At 39.0% G+C, this 15,061-nt stretch overlaps 1 protein-coding gene across 2 annotated transcripts; it reads left to right on the top strand.

Moving 5' to 3' along the window:
* Positions 1-389: 389 nt before the first annotated feature.
* LOC117984846 (apyrase-like) lies at positions 390-14,525 on the top strand. Of its 2 annotated transcripts, none has more exons than XM_069501089.1 (11): positions 390-599; positions 5,529-5,751; positions 7,824-8,021; positions 9,213-9,343; positions 10,070-10,220; positions 10,890-11,016; positions 11,156-11,313; positions 12,572-12,650; positions 13,078-13,236; positions 13,327-13,484; positions 14,359-14,525. In XM_069501089.1, exons 1-11 carry the CDS (start codon positions 475-477, stop codon positions 14,482-14,484), a joined length of 1,635 nt encoding a protein of 544 aa, XP_069357190.1. In that variant the 5' UTR covers positions 390-474; the 3' UTR covers positions 14,485-14,525. The 2 variants fall into 2 exon arrangements, with proteins under 2 accessions (XP_069357190.1, XP_034827395.1); XM_034971504.2 differs by having other exon boundaries at positions 10,070-10,224; positions 10,894-11,016.
* The last annotated feature ends 536 nt before the right edge of the window (positions 14,526-15,061 follow it).

The raw sequence follows: 15,061 nt of genomic DNA, 5'->3' as shown, positions 1-15,061 counted from the left end.
TGATACTTATATCGATTTATGTCTCCATTATCTAAGCCCTAAATCAATTAACATAGTAAAGTTGTGTTTATTTCAAAAGGCCCTTGAAAAATCTCTATTTTAGGGCACATTTTGAGGCAACTTCGTGTGTAAATAACCTATAATAGAAGAAACTAGAAAATTAATAAAAAAATGTTTTCTTTGCCAAAAATAGGCGTAATTCCCGGGCAACTATCGACCGTCTGCTAGAGCCGGTAACGGCCACGTGAGTTTGGGCGTGGGCCGTACCGTGCCGTACCTATCTATCGATCCGTCATCATACGAACCAGGCAGCAACTATGTAGTTTGCGCACGTCTTTAATCATTCATTCACATAATCATGTGTCAGTCCAACTCATAAAACGTAGTGATTATATACCTACTCTTTGTCAGTGATTGTGGAAACGTCGAATCGCGAGCTAGTTTTGTTGGTGAAATGTCAGTATTGTTTACGAAATGGGCTCGCTCGTGCTAAAAGGTTTTCTTTTTAATTTCATGGTCAGTTTTGTTTTTACTTTCGCATTGCCGTTCGAAGGATTGTACGAGTTGAATCTTATTCATTACAATGATTTTCATGCCAGGTATGTTTTTGAATTAAGTACTATAGAAGGACTTCCCCGTACTTCCGCCTGTAACTTTTATTCCTTAGCTACTTATCTCACATTTCTATCTCTATAAAGAGGAATATCTTCATAAAGAGAAACAATTAAATGATAAAAAATTGAAAAGATCTCTTTTTATTAGCATCTGGCCGATGCCCGCGGCTTCGCCCGCGTGAATTTAGGTTTTTGGAAATCCCGTGGGAACTTTTGATTTTCCAGGTTAAAAAGTAGCCTATCCGTAGTAGCCCGTCTCCGATATGCGAGATAATAATATATCTCTGTACCAAAATTTGATCACCAAGATTTAAGAATGCAATTCCTTACATCATCAGGGCTGAGGAGTTGAGTCCTCGAATTCAAAGTCTTTACTTGGTAGGTACGCAACGACAATTTCTAAATCTCATCAATTTTTGTGGTCAGGTCCCGTACGGCATCAGGATTGAGGAGTTGGAATCCAAATCTTTTTATGGGACAGGGTCGAAGTTTCTCTATGTTAATTTAAAAAAGTTACTCAAATCGATATAGAAATCTCGGAGATTTCGGTGTATATACGTAGAAAAACACAACTCCTTTTTTGAAAGTCGGTTAAAAAAGTAGCCTATGTTACCTACTCCTTGATTAATCCTCTACTTGTCTGTGAAAGTCCCGCCAAAATAGGTTCAGCCGTTCCGAAGATTAACCCGTTCAAACAGACAGACAGATATAAACTTTAAAAACGTGTGATTCTCTTATGGTACAGTTCAAATAACCACATGAGCTTAACTTAAGGTAGTTATTTAAAAAAATCTATGGATCTGACCTGACATAGTGCTAGTTGACCGTTCAGCGTGTCTAACAATAAACAATTGATGCTACTATTCCACAGTATGATGATAAACTAGTAGAAACCGGCCAAGTGCGAGTCAGTCTCGCGCACCGAGGGTAACTCGGGTATGTTTTTCGACATTTTGCACGATAAATAAAAAACTTTTAAGCATAAAAATAAATAAAAATCTGTTTTAAAATATACAGGTAAAGCGCTTTCATTATATGATATCCCACTTAGGACCTATATCTACATAGTAATAAGTATATATCTTACTTTTAAAATTGATAATACTAATTGTGTGGATTTATTCGTTTACTTGTGCTATAAGACCTAACTACCTGCCAAATTTCATGATTCTAGGTCAACGGGAAGTACTGTAAAGGTTTTCTTGACAGACACGACAGACAGACGGACAGACTACGAAGTGATCCTATAAGGGTCACTTCTAAGGGTAAATAAAAGGTAAACAATATTAGAACGTGATATACTTGTATGTAAACTCATTACATCTAAAGTGAAGAGAGAATAAAATAGCGTTCTATATTTGTAAGTCTGTCACTTGTGAGTTATCGTTATCGTTGGAAAAAGTAATGTCTTTCTGTTAATATAATAAATTATATTTATGTATTTATCAAGATTGAATTTATTGGGCGATCCACCTCCTGATCATAAATAGGTTATGGTATGGGCCTTCACATCTAAAACTAGAAGCTCTGAAAATTCAATCATGGTAGAAAGATATGAGTCTAATTCAAGTTTGTGCGGCCACATAGAAAAGTTGCGAGGCTCAGAAGCATAATATTGTACCTAATAGGAATATTGTGTGTTTGCCGTAGAACTAGTTTATAGTTATTTTATTTTTATAATCAAATATTTTCTAGAGTTTTATTTAATCTTATTGATTGATAGAAAATTGTAAAGGCGTGTTTATATTACACTGTAATAGGTTAAGGGCGCGATGTAAGGGCGTGTTTATATTACACTGTAATAAGTTAAGGGCACACTATGTTGTTTGCGATGTAATGGTTTAAGGGCGCGTATTAGAACGTGATATACTTGTATGTAAACTCATTACATCTAAAGTGAAGAGAGAATAAAATAGCGTTCTATATTTGTAAGTCTGTCACTTGTGAGTTATCGTTATCGTTGGAAAAAGTAATGTCTTTCTGTTAATATAATAAATTATATTTATGTATTTATCAAGATTGAATTTATTGGGCGATCCACCTCCTGATCATAAATAAACAAAGACGTTACCTACTATTCAATATGATCGCAAAAACTAAACATTTACAAAGTAACTAAGTAGGTAGCTATCTTTTGCGTAATTTAAGCTTCAGTTACATTAATTATTTTGGTCGTTAACAAAGTTAATAGGTACCTAACTACCTAGTCGAAATAATTAAACCTATAATAAAATTGTCGCTCACACGCTGCGGGGTATGTAACTAGATACCTACTTACCTGTTTATTTTAATATTATACCTATGTTCTAAATACCTATCTACTATCTATAAGTATATTTTTTGCTTAAGTCTAACTAAAAACGACAATTTAAAATTATTAGTTAAGTTATTAGTTAAATTAAGTGTAGTTATATTAATTTTGAAAGTTACTTGCTTATTTGTGATTACAGTTTTATTATAAGTATTGATATGTTCACTCAGTACTGAAGCGACTGTTATGCCATCTAGTAGCGACACTATCCAGTTATCGAAATTTATTACTTGCTTATGTTTCTTGAAACATCTTTTTAGGTCAAAATTGCAAAACCTACAATGTGGGTACCTACCTACTTTATTATTATTATCGGTAATTTCAAATCTTCAGTTTTTTAGGGTTCCGCACCTCAAAAGTTATAAGGAACGCTTATAGGATCAATTGTCTGTCTATTTGTCGCATCTGTCAAGTAACGTATAGGGTACTTCCCGTTGACCTAGAATCAAGGTAGGTCTTACAGCACAATTAAACGAAAAAATCCGAAAACTATGAATTTCCGACGACAGGGTCTTCTCCGGTTGGCCGAAGGCCAAGCGGGGGTACGGGCCTCGAGGCGTAGCCTCCTTACGGGGTTCTTGAACAAATAATAATTTACCACATCATAGATGGCGCTGTCCGGTGCACGAGGTCGCGAGTGCAGGATGGGATTGGTGTGGGATTAAAAATGTTATTTCTTATACGACTGTAATCTTTCCTTGCCTCCGTGAGCGAGTCCCTTTCGCACTTAGCCGGTTTTTTTTAATATTGGTTAGGGTTACAAAACAAACGTAGGTAATAAAATTTGATTTGCGTTGCCAAAACCACCTCGGTTTTGGTAGATCGAAAAAAATTTGTAAATAAGTAAGTAAGTAGGTAGGTATATTGTCTCTTATCCAACATGATAATAATATTACTTACTAGGTCATTTTGCGGTTATTAAGTAGGTACCTACATAAGTTGGTACATAACACTTATATTTGCAACCTTAATAAACATGCGAGTGTAACCTTTTACTTGTGTAGTCCGCGACAGCTTGAGATGGCAATCGGGGTATGAAGCGGGGGAACGCCCCGCACACCCGCACGTCATTCGCGCTCGCTCGCGCTGGGTTAGCGCGGGGGCTGTGCGGGTGTACGGTGCGTTCCCTCCCCATTGCCATCTCGACCTGTCGCGCACATACTATGTCTATAGATATCTACTTTCGATAAGAGCAATGAAGCATAATAATTACAGACCTGACGAAATAATAATAACCTACCAGTATGACTGTGTAATGAAACCTCAGTTCCACAATATGTGAAATATTTTATATCGCCTATACGAACAGACTATAATCCAAAAGGTCTAGATGAGAATCTCTAATATTAGACTGTCATAGTACCTACCTACTTATGAACTAGAGAAACCTTCTAACCCCTAAACCGTAGCGAGTAGGTACCACAAACTTGATATAAGGTACCTAGAAGAGAGATAAATACTCTAAGTACTCGTACTCTACAATATTTCTATGTAGGTAAACAGTGCCAAAAATAACAAACAATTGGGGAATAAATCTACACTATCTACACTAATATTATAAAGAGGAAAACTTTGTTTGTTTGTTTGTTTGTTTGTTTGTTTGTTTGATTGTACTGAATAGGCTCAAAAACTACTGGACCGATTTTAAAAATTCTTTCACCATTCGAAAGCTACATTATCCACGAGTAACATAGGCTATATTTTATTTTGGAAAAAAATAGGGTTCCGTAAGATATTTGGGTTTTTCGGACACAAGGTGTAAAAAATCAACCAGAAAAGTTACTTATTTTGCGTACGCTGCCTAAACTATAAAAGATAGAACCATAAAATGTTCTAATTAATTGTAGATCTTATAAATATCTACAAAAAAGTCCGCGACACACTATACCCATCTATGTCGAGTGAGGCACAGCAACCATTTTTTTATTTAAAAATCTTGAATTTTTTTTGGACTACATTTAAACGCGTTTATTTTACTCATGCTATTAATCCTTATCAAAATAAATGATTTCATCACTAAGAACAGTTTATGGAGATAATATTTGGTCTTTGAATGATTAAAATTGGACGTTTGGTTTTAAAGTTATGGCGAAATTAAAATATTACGTATTATATAAAGAGGTAATGTCGTTAAGTTTGTTTGTAGGGGGTAATCTTTCGAACTACTGAACCGATTTTAAAAATTCTTTCACCAGTAGAAAGCTACATTATTCCTGAGTGACATAGGCTATACGGGATCTTTAAAAACCTAAATCTACGCGGGCGAAGCCGCGGGGATCAGCTAGTGATTTATAATATTGCTAATAAGTAACTGTAATAAGTAACCCTCATTTAACCTAACCCTCCCTAAGGTGCTGGAATGGCAACCTCGGAAAGCACAGCGCAACCTCGGAAAGCACAGCGTTGGAAGACCCCCTCCACTAGGTGGACGGACGACATCAGGCGAGTCGCAGGGAGCTGCTGGATTCAGGCGGCACAAGACCGTGACATGTGAAAGTCCCTACAAGAGACCCTATGTCCAGCCGTGGACGTCTAGCAGTTGTTGATGATAATGATGATGATGATGAACCTCCATTTAACTAAGTACTTCTGTCTATATTTAGATTCGAAGAAACATCAGTAGAAACTCCAACATGCCGGGTCAACAACAACTCTTGCCTAGGCGGCTTTCCAAGGCTCTACAAGAAGATCGAATCGCTACGGCAGAAGAAGCCGAACTCTATACTTCTGAATGCAGGCGACAGCTTTCAAGGCACCTACTGGTATACACTGCTTAAATGGAATATTACACAGGAGTTCATGAACCTTTTGGAACATGATGCTCATGTAAGTAACCAATTAGTGTTGTCATAGTCTTGTCGTACTTTTGTGGTAATGTTGTCATAGTCTTGTCGTACTCTTGTGGTAATGTTGTCATAGTCTTGTCGTACTCTTGTGGTAATGTTGTCATAGTCTTGTCGTACTCTTGTGGTAATGTTGTCCTAGTCTTGTCGTACTCGTGTGGTAATGTTGTCATAGTCTTGTCGTTCTCCTGTGGTAATTTTGTCATAGTCTTGTCGTACTCTTGTGGTAATGTTGTCATAGTCTTGTCGTACTCTTGTGGTAGTGTTGTCATAGTATTGTCGTACATTTGTGGTAGTGCTGTCGTATGCTTGTCGTAATGTTTGTCGTAGTCTTTTCGTAGACTGGTCGTGATGTTGACTGTTGTTGTGGTCTTGTCGTAGACTTGTCATGATGTTGAGTGTTGTGTAGTCTTGTCGTAGCATTGTTGTAGCCTTGTCGTACTATTGTCGTAACGTAGTCTTGTCGTAGATTTATCGTATTCTTGCTGTAGTCTTGTCTTAGTCTAATCGTAGTGTTTTATGATCATTTCTAATTTCATTTACAGTAGCCGGCAAGAGATATTGTACATCGAGCTTTAGAAATTCGGCTTTGTAGAGTGTTGTCTCTGTCACTCATGTCTGTGTAACGTTTTGTCGGTCTCAACGACAGAGACAACGCTCTACGAAACCGCTATCTCTTTCCAAATGTCAATGTACAATATTTCCTGCCGGGTACTGTACAGGTATTAGGTAGGTGTCTACCTAAGCCAGCTCGGTTTTCTGTGTCAACAAGCCTAGAATGATATTTTATTTATGTTGAAGGGGAATAAAATATTTGATAGAACTTAGTGATTGCTTGACAAACAAATACCTAGGTACCTCTGCAGTTGGAGGACTATTTTTATTTATTTTAGTTTTCTTTTCTTTGAGGCACTATGGAGGCACTAGGTATAAAATGATTCCCACTCGTTCAATATTTCCAACTTAACTACGTAATGACTACAAGCCATTATGCAATTTACAAACGGAAATGTGTTATGTATTCAGTTTATAGCTCAAAAGTATATTGTTAAGACTAAACGATTCACACGCTCTTTGTCCGGGTAAATATACCTATGAGTATATTCTTATAGGCCAGGTACGAAGGATCACCTCTGCATCAGGACATTATACCTATGTATCCCTGCTACACTTGTGTGTAGGTAATATAAAGGCTGAATATAAAGGTACAGTACCTACGCGGCAGAAAAAAATGTACATCGGCCTTTAGAATGACATTTCGGCTTTGTAGAGCGTTGTCTCTGTCATTCATACCTATATGAAATTTTGTCGGTCTTAACGACAGAGACAATGCACTACGAAACAGCTATCTGTCTGTCTGTCTGTATATATTAAATTCAAAGTCCTGACTGACCAACTAACCGACTGACTGACTTATAATATATAAACGCACAGCCTAAACCACTGGTCCTAGAGACATGAAATTTGGAGGGTGAGTTCTTTGTAAAAGACAGGATTTTCCGAAATTCTACCCCTAAGTCTCAACGACAGCGACAATGCTCTACAAATCCGTTATCTCATTCTAAAGGTCAATGTACAATATTTTCTGCCGCGTATTAAAGTGAAACGTGATGACAAACTGCATGGCAAGACGCCATAAAAAACTGCTCCGTCTCTTTCGGTCTAGGTTGCCATTGACTTTACTTATTCAGCGTTCTTTAGCATTATTTAAAGCTAAATATACCGGACTCATTGTCATCGTCTCAGATTTGCTTGCACACTGGGAGATGGTAACATAAGTTATCATCCCTGATTTTGCTGAATACAAAATACCGAAATAATATCCCCCCGACCGAACATAGCGCAGCCAATCTCCACAGAGATGCGGGAGATATTATGGTCCATAGGTGTGTGCACAAACACACGTGCACTCTCTGTTCTCTTACTCTCATAGTCCGATGGGATGGAAACCCGACACGACCGGAGAGATACCAGGTCAAGAACCGACGGCTTTAGGTTCTCTGCGGGGCATTAGGCCGTTGGTGGTGAACTAAAATAGTGACACTATATTTACAGGCAATCGGCAACCACGAGTTCGATGACGGTCCTCAAGGTTTGGCGCCATACCTGAGAGCCCTAAAAGCACCAGTTGTTGCAGCCAACATGGATACTAGCAAAGAGCCCATCTTACAAGGCCTGTATAGGCCGCACATCATCATTGAGCGGAAGAAGAGGAAAATTGGTATTATAGGACTTATTACTCCAGACACTAAGGTAAGAGTTGATATTTTCTTAAAAGTAACAGGCAGGGCAATATGTAATTATTTTGCATAATTTGCATGTAGGTATCTTTTGATGTACCTACTTACAATAAAGCATATTTCATGCATTCATTCATCCTTCAATAGTCTGATAAGATGTTGACAACTCGTTAGAATAGCTTTGTTATCTAAGCATAATACATTCTAAGATCATTTATATTTTACTAGCTTATATTTGCGACTTCGTCTGCGTAGGCTACACAAATTTCAAAGCCCTGTTTTACCCCCTTAGATGGTAAATTTTCAAAAATCCTTTCTTAGCAGATATCTACGTCATAATAGCTATCTGCATGCTAAATTTCAGCTCGATCCGTTCAGTAGTTTGAGCTGTGCGTTGATAGATCAGTCAGTTACCTTTTCCTTTTATATATTTAGACTAGCTTATGCTCGAGATTGAGACTTTGTCCGCGTGGACTACACAAATTTCAAACCCCCTTAGGGGTTGAATTTTCAAAAATCCTTTCTTAGCGGATGTCTACGTCATAATAGCTATCTGCATGCCAAATTTCAGCCCGATCCGTCCAGTAGTTTGAGCTGTGCGTTGATAGATAATTCTGTCAGTCAGTCAGTCACCTTTCGGTTTTATATGTTTAGATTTCATTTTCCATGAGTAGATAAGAAGACGACGCTTGTTGTAACTTGTAGCTAAACGTTCAAGGGAAGGACAAAAATAATGCGCTGATTTTCCGCTGTTTACACGGTATTTTTAGGGTTCCGTACCCGAAGGTTGCCAACGGAACCCTATTACTAAGCTTGTTCGTCCGTCCGTTTGTCTGTCAGACAGCGGGCTCTATTTCGAGAACCGTAATAGGTAGAAAGTTGAAATTTTCACAGGTTATAATATACTAGCTTATGCTCGCGACTTCGTCCGCGCGGAATACAAAAATTTCAAAGCCCTATTTCACCCCCTTAGGGGTTGAATTTTCAAAAATCCTTTCTTAGCGGATGCCTACGTCATAATAGCTATCTGCATGCCAAATTTCAGCCCGATCCGTCCAGTAGTTTGAGCTGTGCGTTGATAGATCAGTCAGTCAGTCACCTTTTCCTTTTATATAAATTTAGATTTCTGTTGCAGCTATACAAATTTCAAAATAGCCGCCATGAAAATTAAAAAAAAATGAATAGTGTTATATTAATTTTGCAGATTTTATCTTCGGCTGGTAATGTAGAGTTCACCGACCCGCTGGAAGCTGTGAAGCGGGAAGCCAAAGAGCTTAATGATAAAGGAGTTGATATAATCATTGTACTGTCACATTGCGGCCTTGATGTTGACAAGTGAGTGTTAATATTGCGTTTTGACATCTAGGTAGGTACTTACTAAAATCTGGGCGAAACATGCAGAATGACACAGCAGAATATGAGCTCAAACTAAAAACGTGTTTTTTAAATTGTATTAGAAGTCAACCGTTGAGTGTTATTTTTTGAGTACCATGGCATGATACGGAACGTGTAGGTACGGAAGGAACCCTTCGTGTGCAAGTCCGTCTCGCACTTGACCGATTGTCTCTTGTGACACACATACCTACAAACGGACTATAGTCCAGTCTGTTTATGTGTCCAGTCACTGAACGAAACTATAAGGGATCTTTGTTTTACTCCAGATCTCTAAATTTTTTAATTAATATCCGAGAGGTGATAGGCTAGGACATCCTTCTAATCGGGAGACCCTGGGGACGCATCCCTAACTTTTCAGTACCTAATTAAATATCACTTGCTTTAAACGGTGAAGAAAAACATTGGGAGGAGACATGCATTCCTGAAAGTTCTTTGTAATGTTCTCAACGGTATGTGAAGTCTGCTAACTCCAGTATGTAGTAAATAATAATTCTTTTTGAAGGTCTTCGGCTAATCCGCATTTGGCCAGCATGTTGGATAGTGCCCTTAATCTTTCTTGCTTTGAGAGGAGACCCGTTCTCTGTAGTGTTCGGTGATCGTTGGTTTGAGATGATGATGATGACGATTCATATCAAAATTCTTAGATTACTAAATGTGGATTTACAGAAAAATTGCACGAGATTCCGGCGAGTACGTAGACATCATAGTTGGTGGTCACTCACATTCTTTGCTCTGGAACGGACCGGCCCCCAGCGGTGAAGCAGTGGCAGGGCCTTACCCTGTGTTTGTTGAGTCTTCCGCTAGTAAAAAACATAAGGTGTGTACCTACGTAGCTAGATTTTTCTATGATAGTACAACCCACTGAAAAAGGATTTGCAGAAATTAAGCCTAGTGAAACTGTTGGATCTAGAAATTTGATGCTTTGTTTGAGAGACATGTTTTGTGTGAAAGAGGTTTTCTGTATGACGTAGGTATAACGCACTAAAAAAATCAGAAATTCTACCCTGGGCGGGTCAACTAGATCCGTAGAAAAGAAGCGTAAGTATTAGTTTACCAAATAAATTGCCCTGAGATGACGCCCTCAATGTTAGTAGAGGAATTAGTTTCAATTTAGGACTGGATATTACTATTACTAATATTATAAATGCGAAATTGTGTCTGTCTGTCTGTCTGTCTGTCTGCTACCTTACGATTTTGACGAAATTTGTTACAGGGGTAGCTTGCAACCCGGGGAAGGACATAGGCTACTTTTTATCCCGGATAATTTAAGAGTTCTCACAGGATATTTAAAACCCTAAATCCACGCGTACGAAGTCGCGGGCATCAGCTAGTTATTATTATAGCAAGCGCTGCCCGCGCACGCGTTTTATTCCGTCGAGCGCCATACATTTTTTGGCATCACAGCGTCCCATCCGCACTTGTACAACTTTGATCGCACAAGAACAAGAAAATTCAAATTAGTATTCGAACTTAATCCCGTTTACAGGTAGTGATAGTCCAAGCATCAGCATACACCAAGTACATGGGCAACCTGAAAGTTTATTTTAACTACTGCGGGGACTTCGTCAAGTGGGAGGGGGGACCGATTTTCCTCGACAGAAAGGAGCCAGAAGGTAAAATTCTTTCATTAGGTCATCTCTCTCCCGCACCGCTCCATTATAGCAGGAGCCTACTAAATTAAGCGCTTTACCTACCCTTAGCTTAGTCCGATTGCTTCTTGTCTAAAACTATACTTACTATCTATTTTTATAGATTTGGACATTAAAGCAAGACTAGCACCCTACGCCGACATGGTCCACAGAGCGGAACAAGTAGTGATAGGCGAGTGTGAAACTACACTAAACCTCGAGGACTGTGTGTTTGGAGAGTGCGCTATTGGGGATCTGCTGGTGGACGCTATGGCTGAATATGTAAGTTACACTGAAGCAGAGAGAATACGTATTCAATAGACCATAGCTCTAAAAAGGTTGAAAACACACGTCTCCGCTCAGCTTTACTTCACTCCACTTCGGTGGAAACGCACCCATAGTGCATCACAGAGTAAGTGGCACATAATGTGCTTTGGAATGGGTCGTTCACGTGTCATGAACGAACTGTGCGATGAATCGCACATTGACTGGGCAGCGCGAAAGCCCATAATCAGACATATATGAGTGAGCGAGACAGAGCACAGTTTCACTTCTGCCCCACGGTATCTGAAGATATTTGCATCTAGAATACTTAATAGTACCTTCTAGGTACCGAAGTATTATATTATATTTATATTGTACAGGGCTGCCTGCGGCTTAAAATTTAATAAACCCTTCTCTTTCAATAGGTTAGAGATAAGAGCTACTCTCAGGTAAGATGCTACTCTCGAAGAGGCGTGTCGTTGTAGATATATTTCTCGGGTCTCGCCCCAAGTAACACAGGGAAGCTGTATTCATATTATACTTAGGATGAAATCTATAGAGCGCACTTTGACTTTGCCTAAGCTTAAGTTTCAGTTAAAACGAGACAGATTTATGCCAGCGGTATAACCCTGGCTCGTTTTAACATTGCCTTAAGTCTGAGCAAAGTCAAATTGCGCTCTATAGATCTCAGCCAGGGTGTTTATGCTGCTTTAGCTGGCTGTATATATTAGCATTATAAGCGCTTCTACAGCTATTGTAATGCTTATTTACCGAAATCACTTTGTGAAGTGTCAAAGTGAGTTTGATCTGCCTTTATTGCGTTATCTCCTGTGATCGAAATGATGATGTAGTTTGAGATGGAAGCACTTTGAAAGGTGTACCTTTGTTATTCCCTATATAAAAGCTGTCATAACGTTATTGTTAGATAAAGTTTATCTGGCGGTTGTGTGTAGTGAAACAGGCTCTTAATATTTAATACTAGCTGATGCCCGCGACTTCGTCCGCGTGGATTTTAATTTTTTTTTAAAAATTTTTAAAATCCATTTTAAATTTATCCAAATTTTAAACCCCTATTTCACCCCCTTTAGGGCTGAATTTTTAAACACCCTTTCTTAGCGGATGCCTACGTCATAATAGCTATCTGCTTGCCAAATTTCAGTCCGATCCGTCCAGTAGTTTGAGCTGTACGTTGATAGATCAGTCGGTCAGTCAGTCAGTCAGTCAGTCACCTTTTCCTTTTATATATATATATATATATATAGATTATTTTATACAGGCAAAGTCTTTACGCCCGGAATTCCATCACCTAGCGTTTATTCAGCGTGGCAACATCAAATCTGCGATACCTAGTGGACGTAAGTATTTTAATTTTGCGTTTTAAAGGCAGAATGCAAGGAATATACCACTCTAAGGTGACCATCGTCACAAAAAGGGTCTAAAACTGACAGCTTTGACGTCGGCAGGGAGCTGCTGGATTCAAGCGGCGGCGGTGCAAGACCGTGGCGTGTGGAAGTCCCTACAACAGAGTGTCTATGTCCAGCAGTGGACGTCTTTCGAATGATGATGATGATGATTCGGTTTTGGGTCAATATTCAACACCAAATACCAAAATTTTAGGTTTTTAACTCATTTCGTTTACAAACTAGAGACTTGTGACACGCGGATAGACTGACCGACAAAAAGACAGAAAGCTGAGTGACATTGATAGGGCTCCATTTTTAAACTTTGGGAACCTTAAAAAAAGAATAAGTTTTTTATATTAACTTTTAATTCAAATTTCAGAAATAACCAAAGGTGTCATTTTCGAGCTGTTGCCCTTCAACGACCGGATCGAGCTGTTCGAGCTTCAAGGCAAGGACGTTCTATTGGCGCTGGAAAGGGGCGTATCCGACGCTTGGGGCATGAATCCTTTCAAAGGACCCTATGTGCTACAAGTTTCGGGTACGTGTTTTTTGTAATAATAAGTAGGCCCGGGTGAGCTCCGCTGTTGAAGGTTGGATTCTTATTCCATAATATGATTTTCATCCACAGGTCTTCAAGTCACATATAATGTATCGCTGCCAGAAGGCCAGCGTGTGACCTCCGTATCCGTCGGCAACAGTAGAGACTCCAGCGTACCACTGGACCCTTCAGTGTACTACCATGCCATAGCGCCGGCTTATTTGGCTGATGGTGGAGACGGATTTACGGTGAGAAATGCTTAAGTGTATACCATGATCCATACTAATATTATAAATGCGAAAGTGTGTCTGTTTGTCTGTCTGTCTGTCTGCTAGCCTTTCATGGCCCATCTGTTCAACCGATTTGGACCAAATTTGGTACAGCGATAGTTAGCATCACGGGGAAAGGACATAGGCTACTGTTTATCCCGGAAAATCAAAGTTCAAATCTCAAATTCAAAAATCTAAATCCACGCGGACGAAGTCGAGGGCATCAGCTAGTACTTTCACGAAGCTGCTTTTGATTAAATTTCGAATTATACATTTTCTATTGCATATCGAAAATTGCCAGGTAATTCTGTCGGTTACAGGTACAATACGCGGCAGAAAGTAATGTACATCGACCTTTTGAATAGTAGATATTGTAGAGCATTGTCTCTGTCGTTGAGACCGACAAAACATCATACAGGTATAAGTGACAGAGACAACGCTCTACAAAGCCGAAATGTCATTCTAAAGGCCGATGTACATTACTTTCTGCCGTACAGTAGTATAGGTACTTACTTCAAAACAATTTTCGGTGGAAGTTTGCATGGTAATGTACATCATATATTTTATTTAGTTTTATCATTCTCTTATTTTAGAACTTACAGGGGGGGGGGGGGGGGGGGACTACACATTTTACCACTTTGGAAGTGTCTCTCGCGCAAACTATTGAGTTTAGAAACTTACCTCAACAGTATAGTTCTTCTAGTTTCGGAAAAAAGTGGATGTGACATACGGACGGACAGACAGACAGACATGACGAATCCATAAGGGTTCCGTTTTTTGCCATTTGGCTACGGAACCCCAAAAAAAGCTGTGTGTTACATTTTAAGCTATAAGATTTTTCGTTCTATTCTAGATGATCAAGGAGGGCAAAAGGAACGTCGAGGTCGTCAGCCGCGATGAGGAAGTTTTAGAGACGTACATTGAGAAGCATACACCAATTAATGTATCTAAGGACGGACGAATAGTTGTTAATTCTTAGAATATTTTTTTAAATATTATATTTACTTATTAATGTTTTAACAGAGTGTTTTTCATTTTTAACCGACTTCCAAAGGAGGTGGTTCTCAATTCAGCCCGTTTTTTAATGTATGAACACCGATTTTTCGTGGTTTCTGGACCGGTTTGCAATTTCCTTTTTTAAATCTATAGCAGAAGTTTCCGTGGTGGTCCCATAACAATTTCTGGATCCAACTTCTTAATCCTGATGCTGCAGCGTTACTGCCCGCCAAAATTATCAAGATTCAGGAGGTGTTTATAGTGAATTAATACTGGAGGCAACGACATGCTTGGACTCCAAGGCCAAACTCTTCAACCCTGATAACGCAGCGTACAGTACTCCTAAACTATACTTAGTGTTTCAGGCACTGCGGATGGTGCACTATTATTTTAAGTACCAAGCTAGACTACATGATTGAACTTTGGATCCCGACTCCTCCATCGTGATGCTGCAAGGATGCCCCGATCGTGCACAGGATAGGGACTCTCAAGATCTTGACTGCACGTTTTAGACTAGGTACATTTAAATAAATTAAAATATTGTAAGTACCTACCTAAAT

This window comes from Maniola hyperantus, chromosome 9 (genome assembly GCF_902806685.2).
Source record: "Maniola hyperantus chromosome 9, iAphHyp1.2, whole genome shotgun sequence".
Classification (NCBI taxonomy): Eukaryota; Metazoa; Arthropoda; class Insecta; order Lepidoptera; family Nymphalidae; genus Maniola; species Maniola hyperantus.
This window is presented reverse-complemented; position numbering and strand designations above follow the sequence as displayed.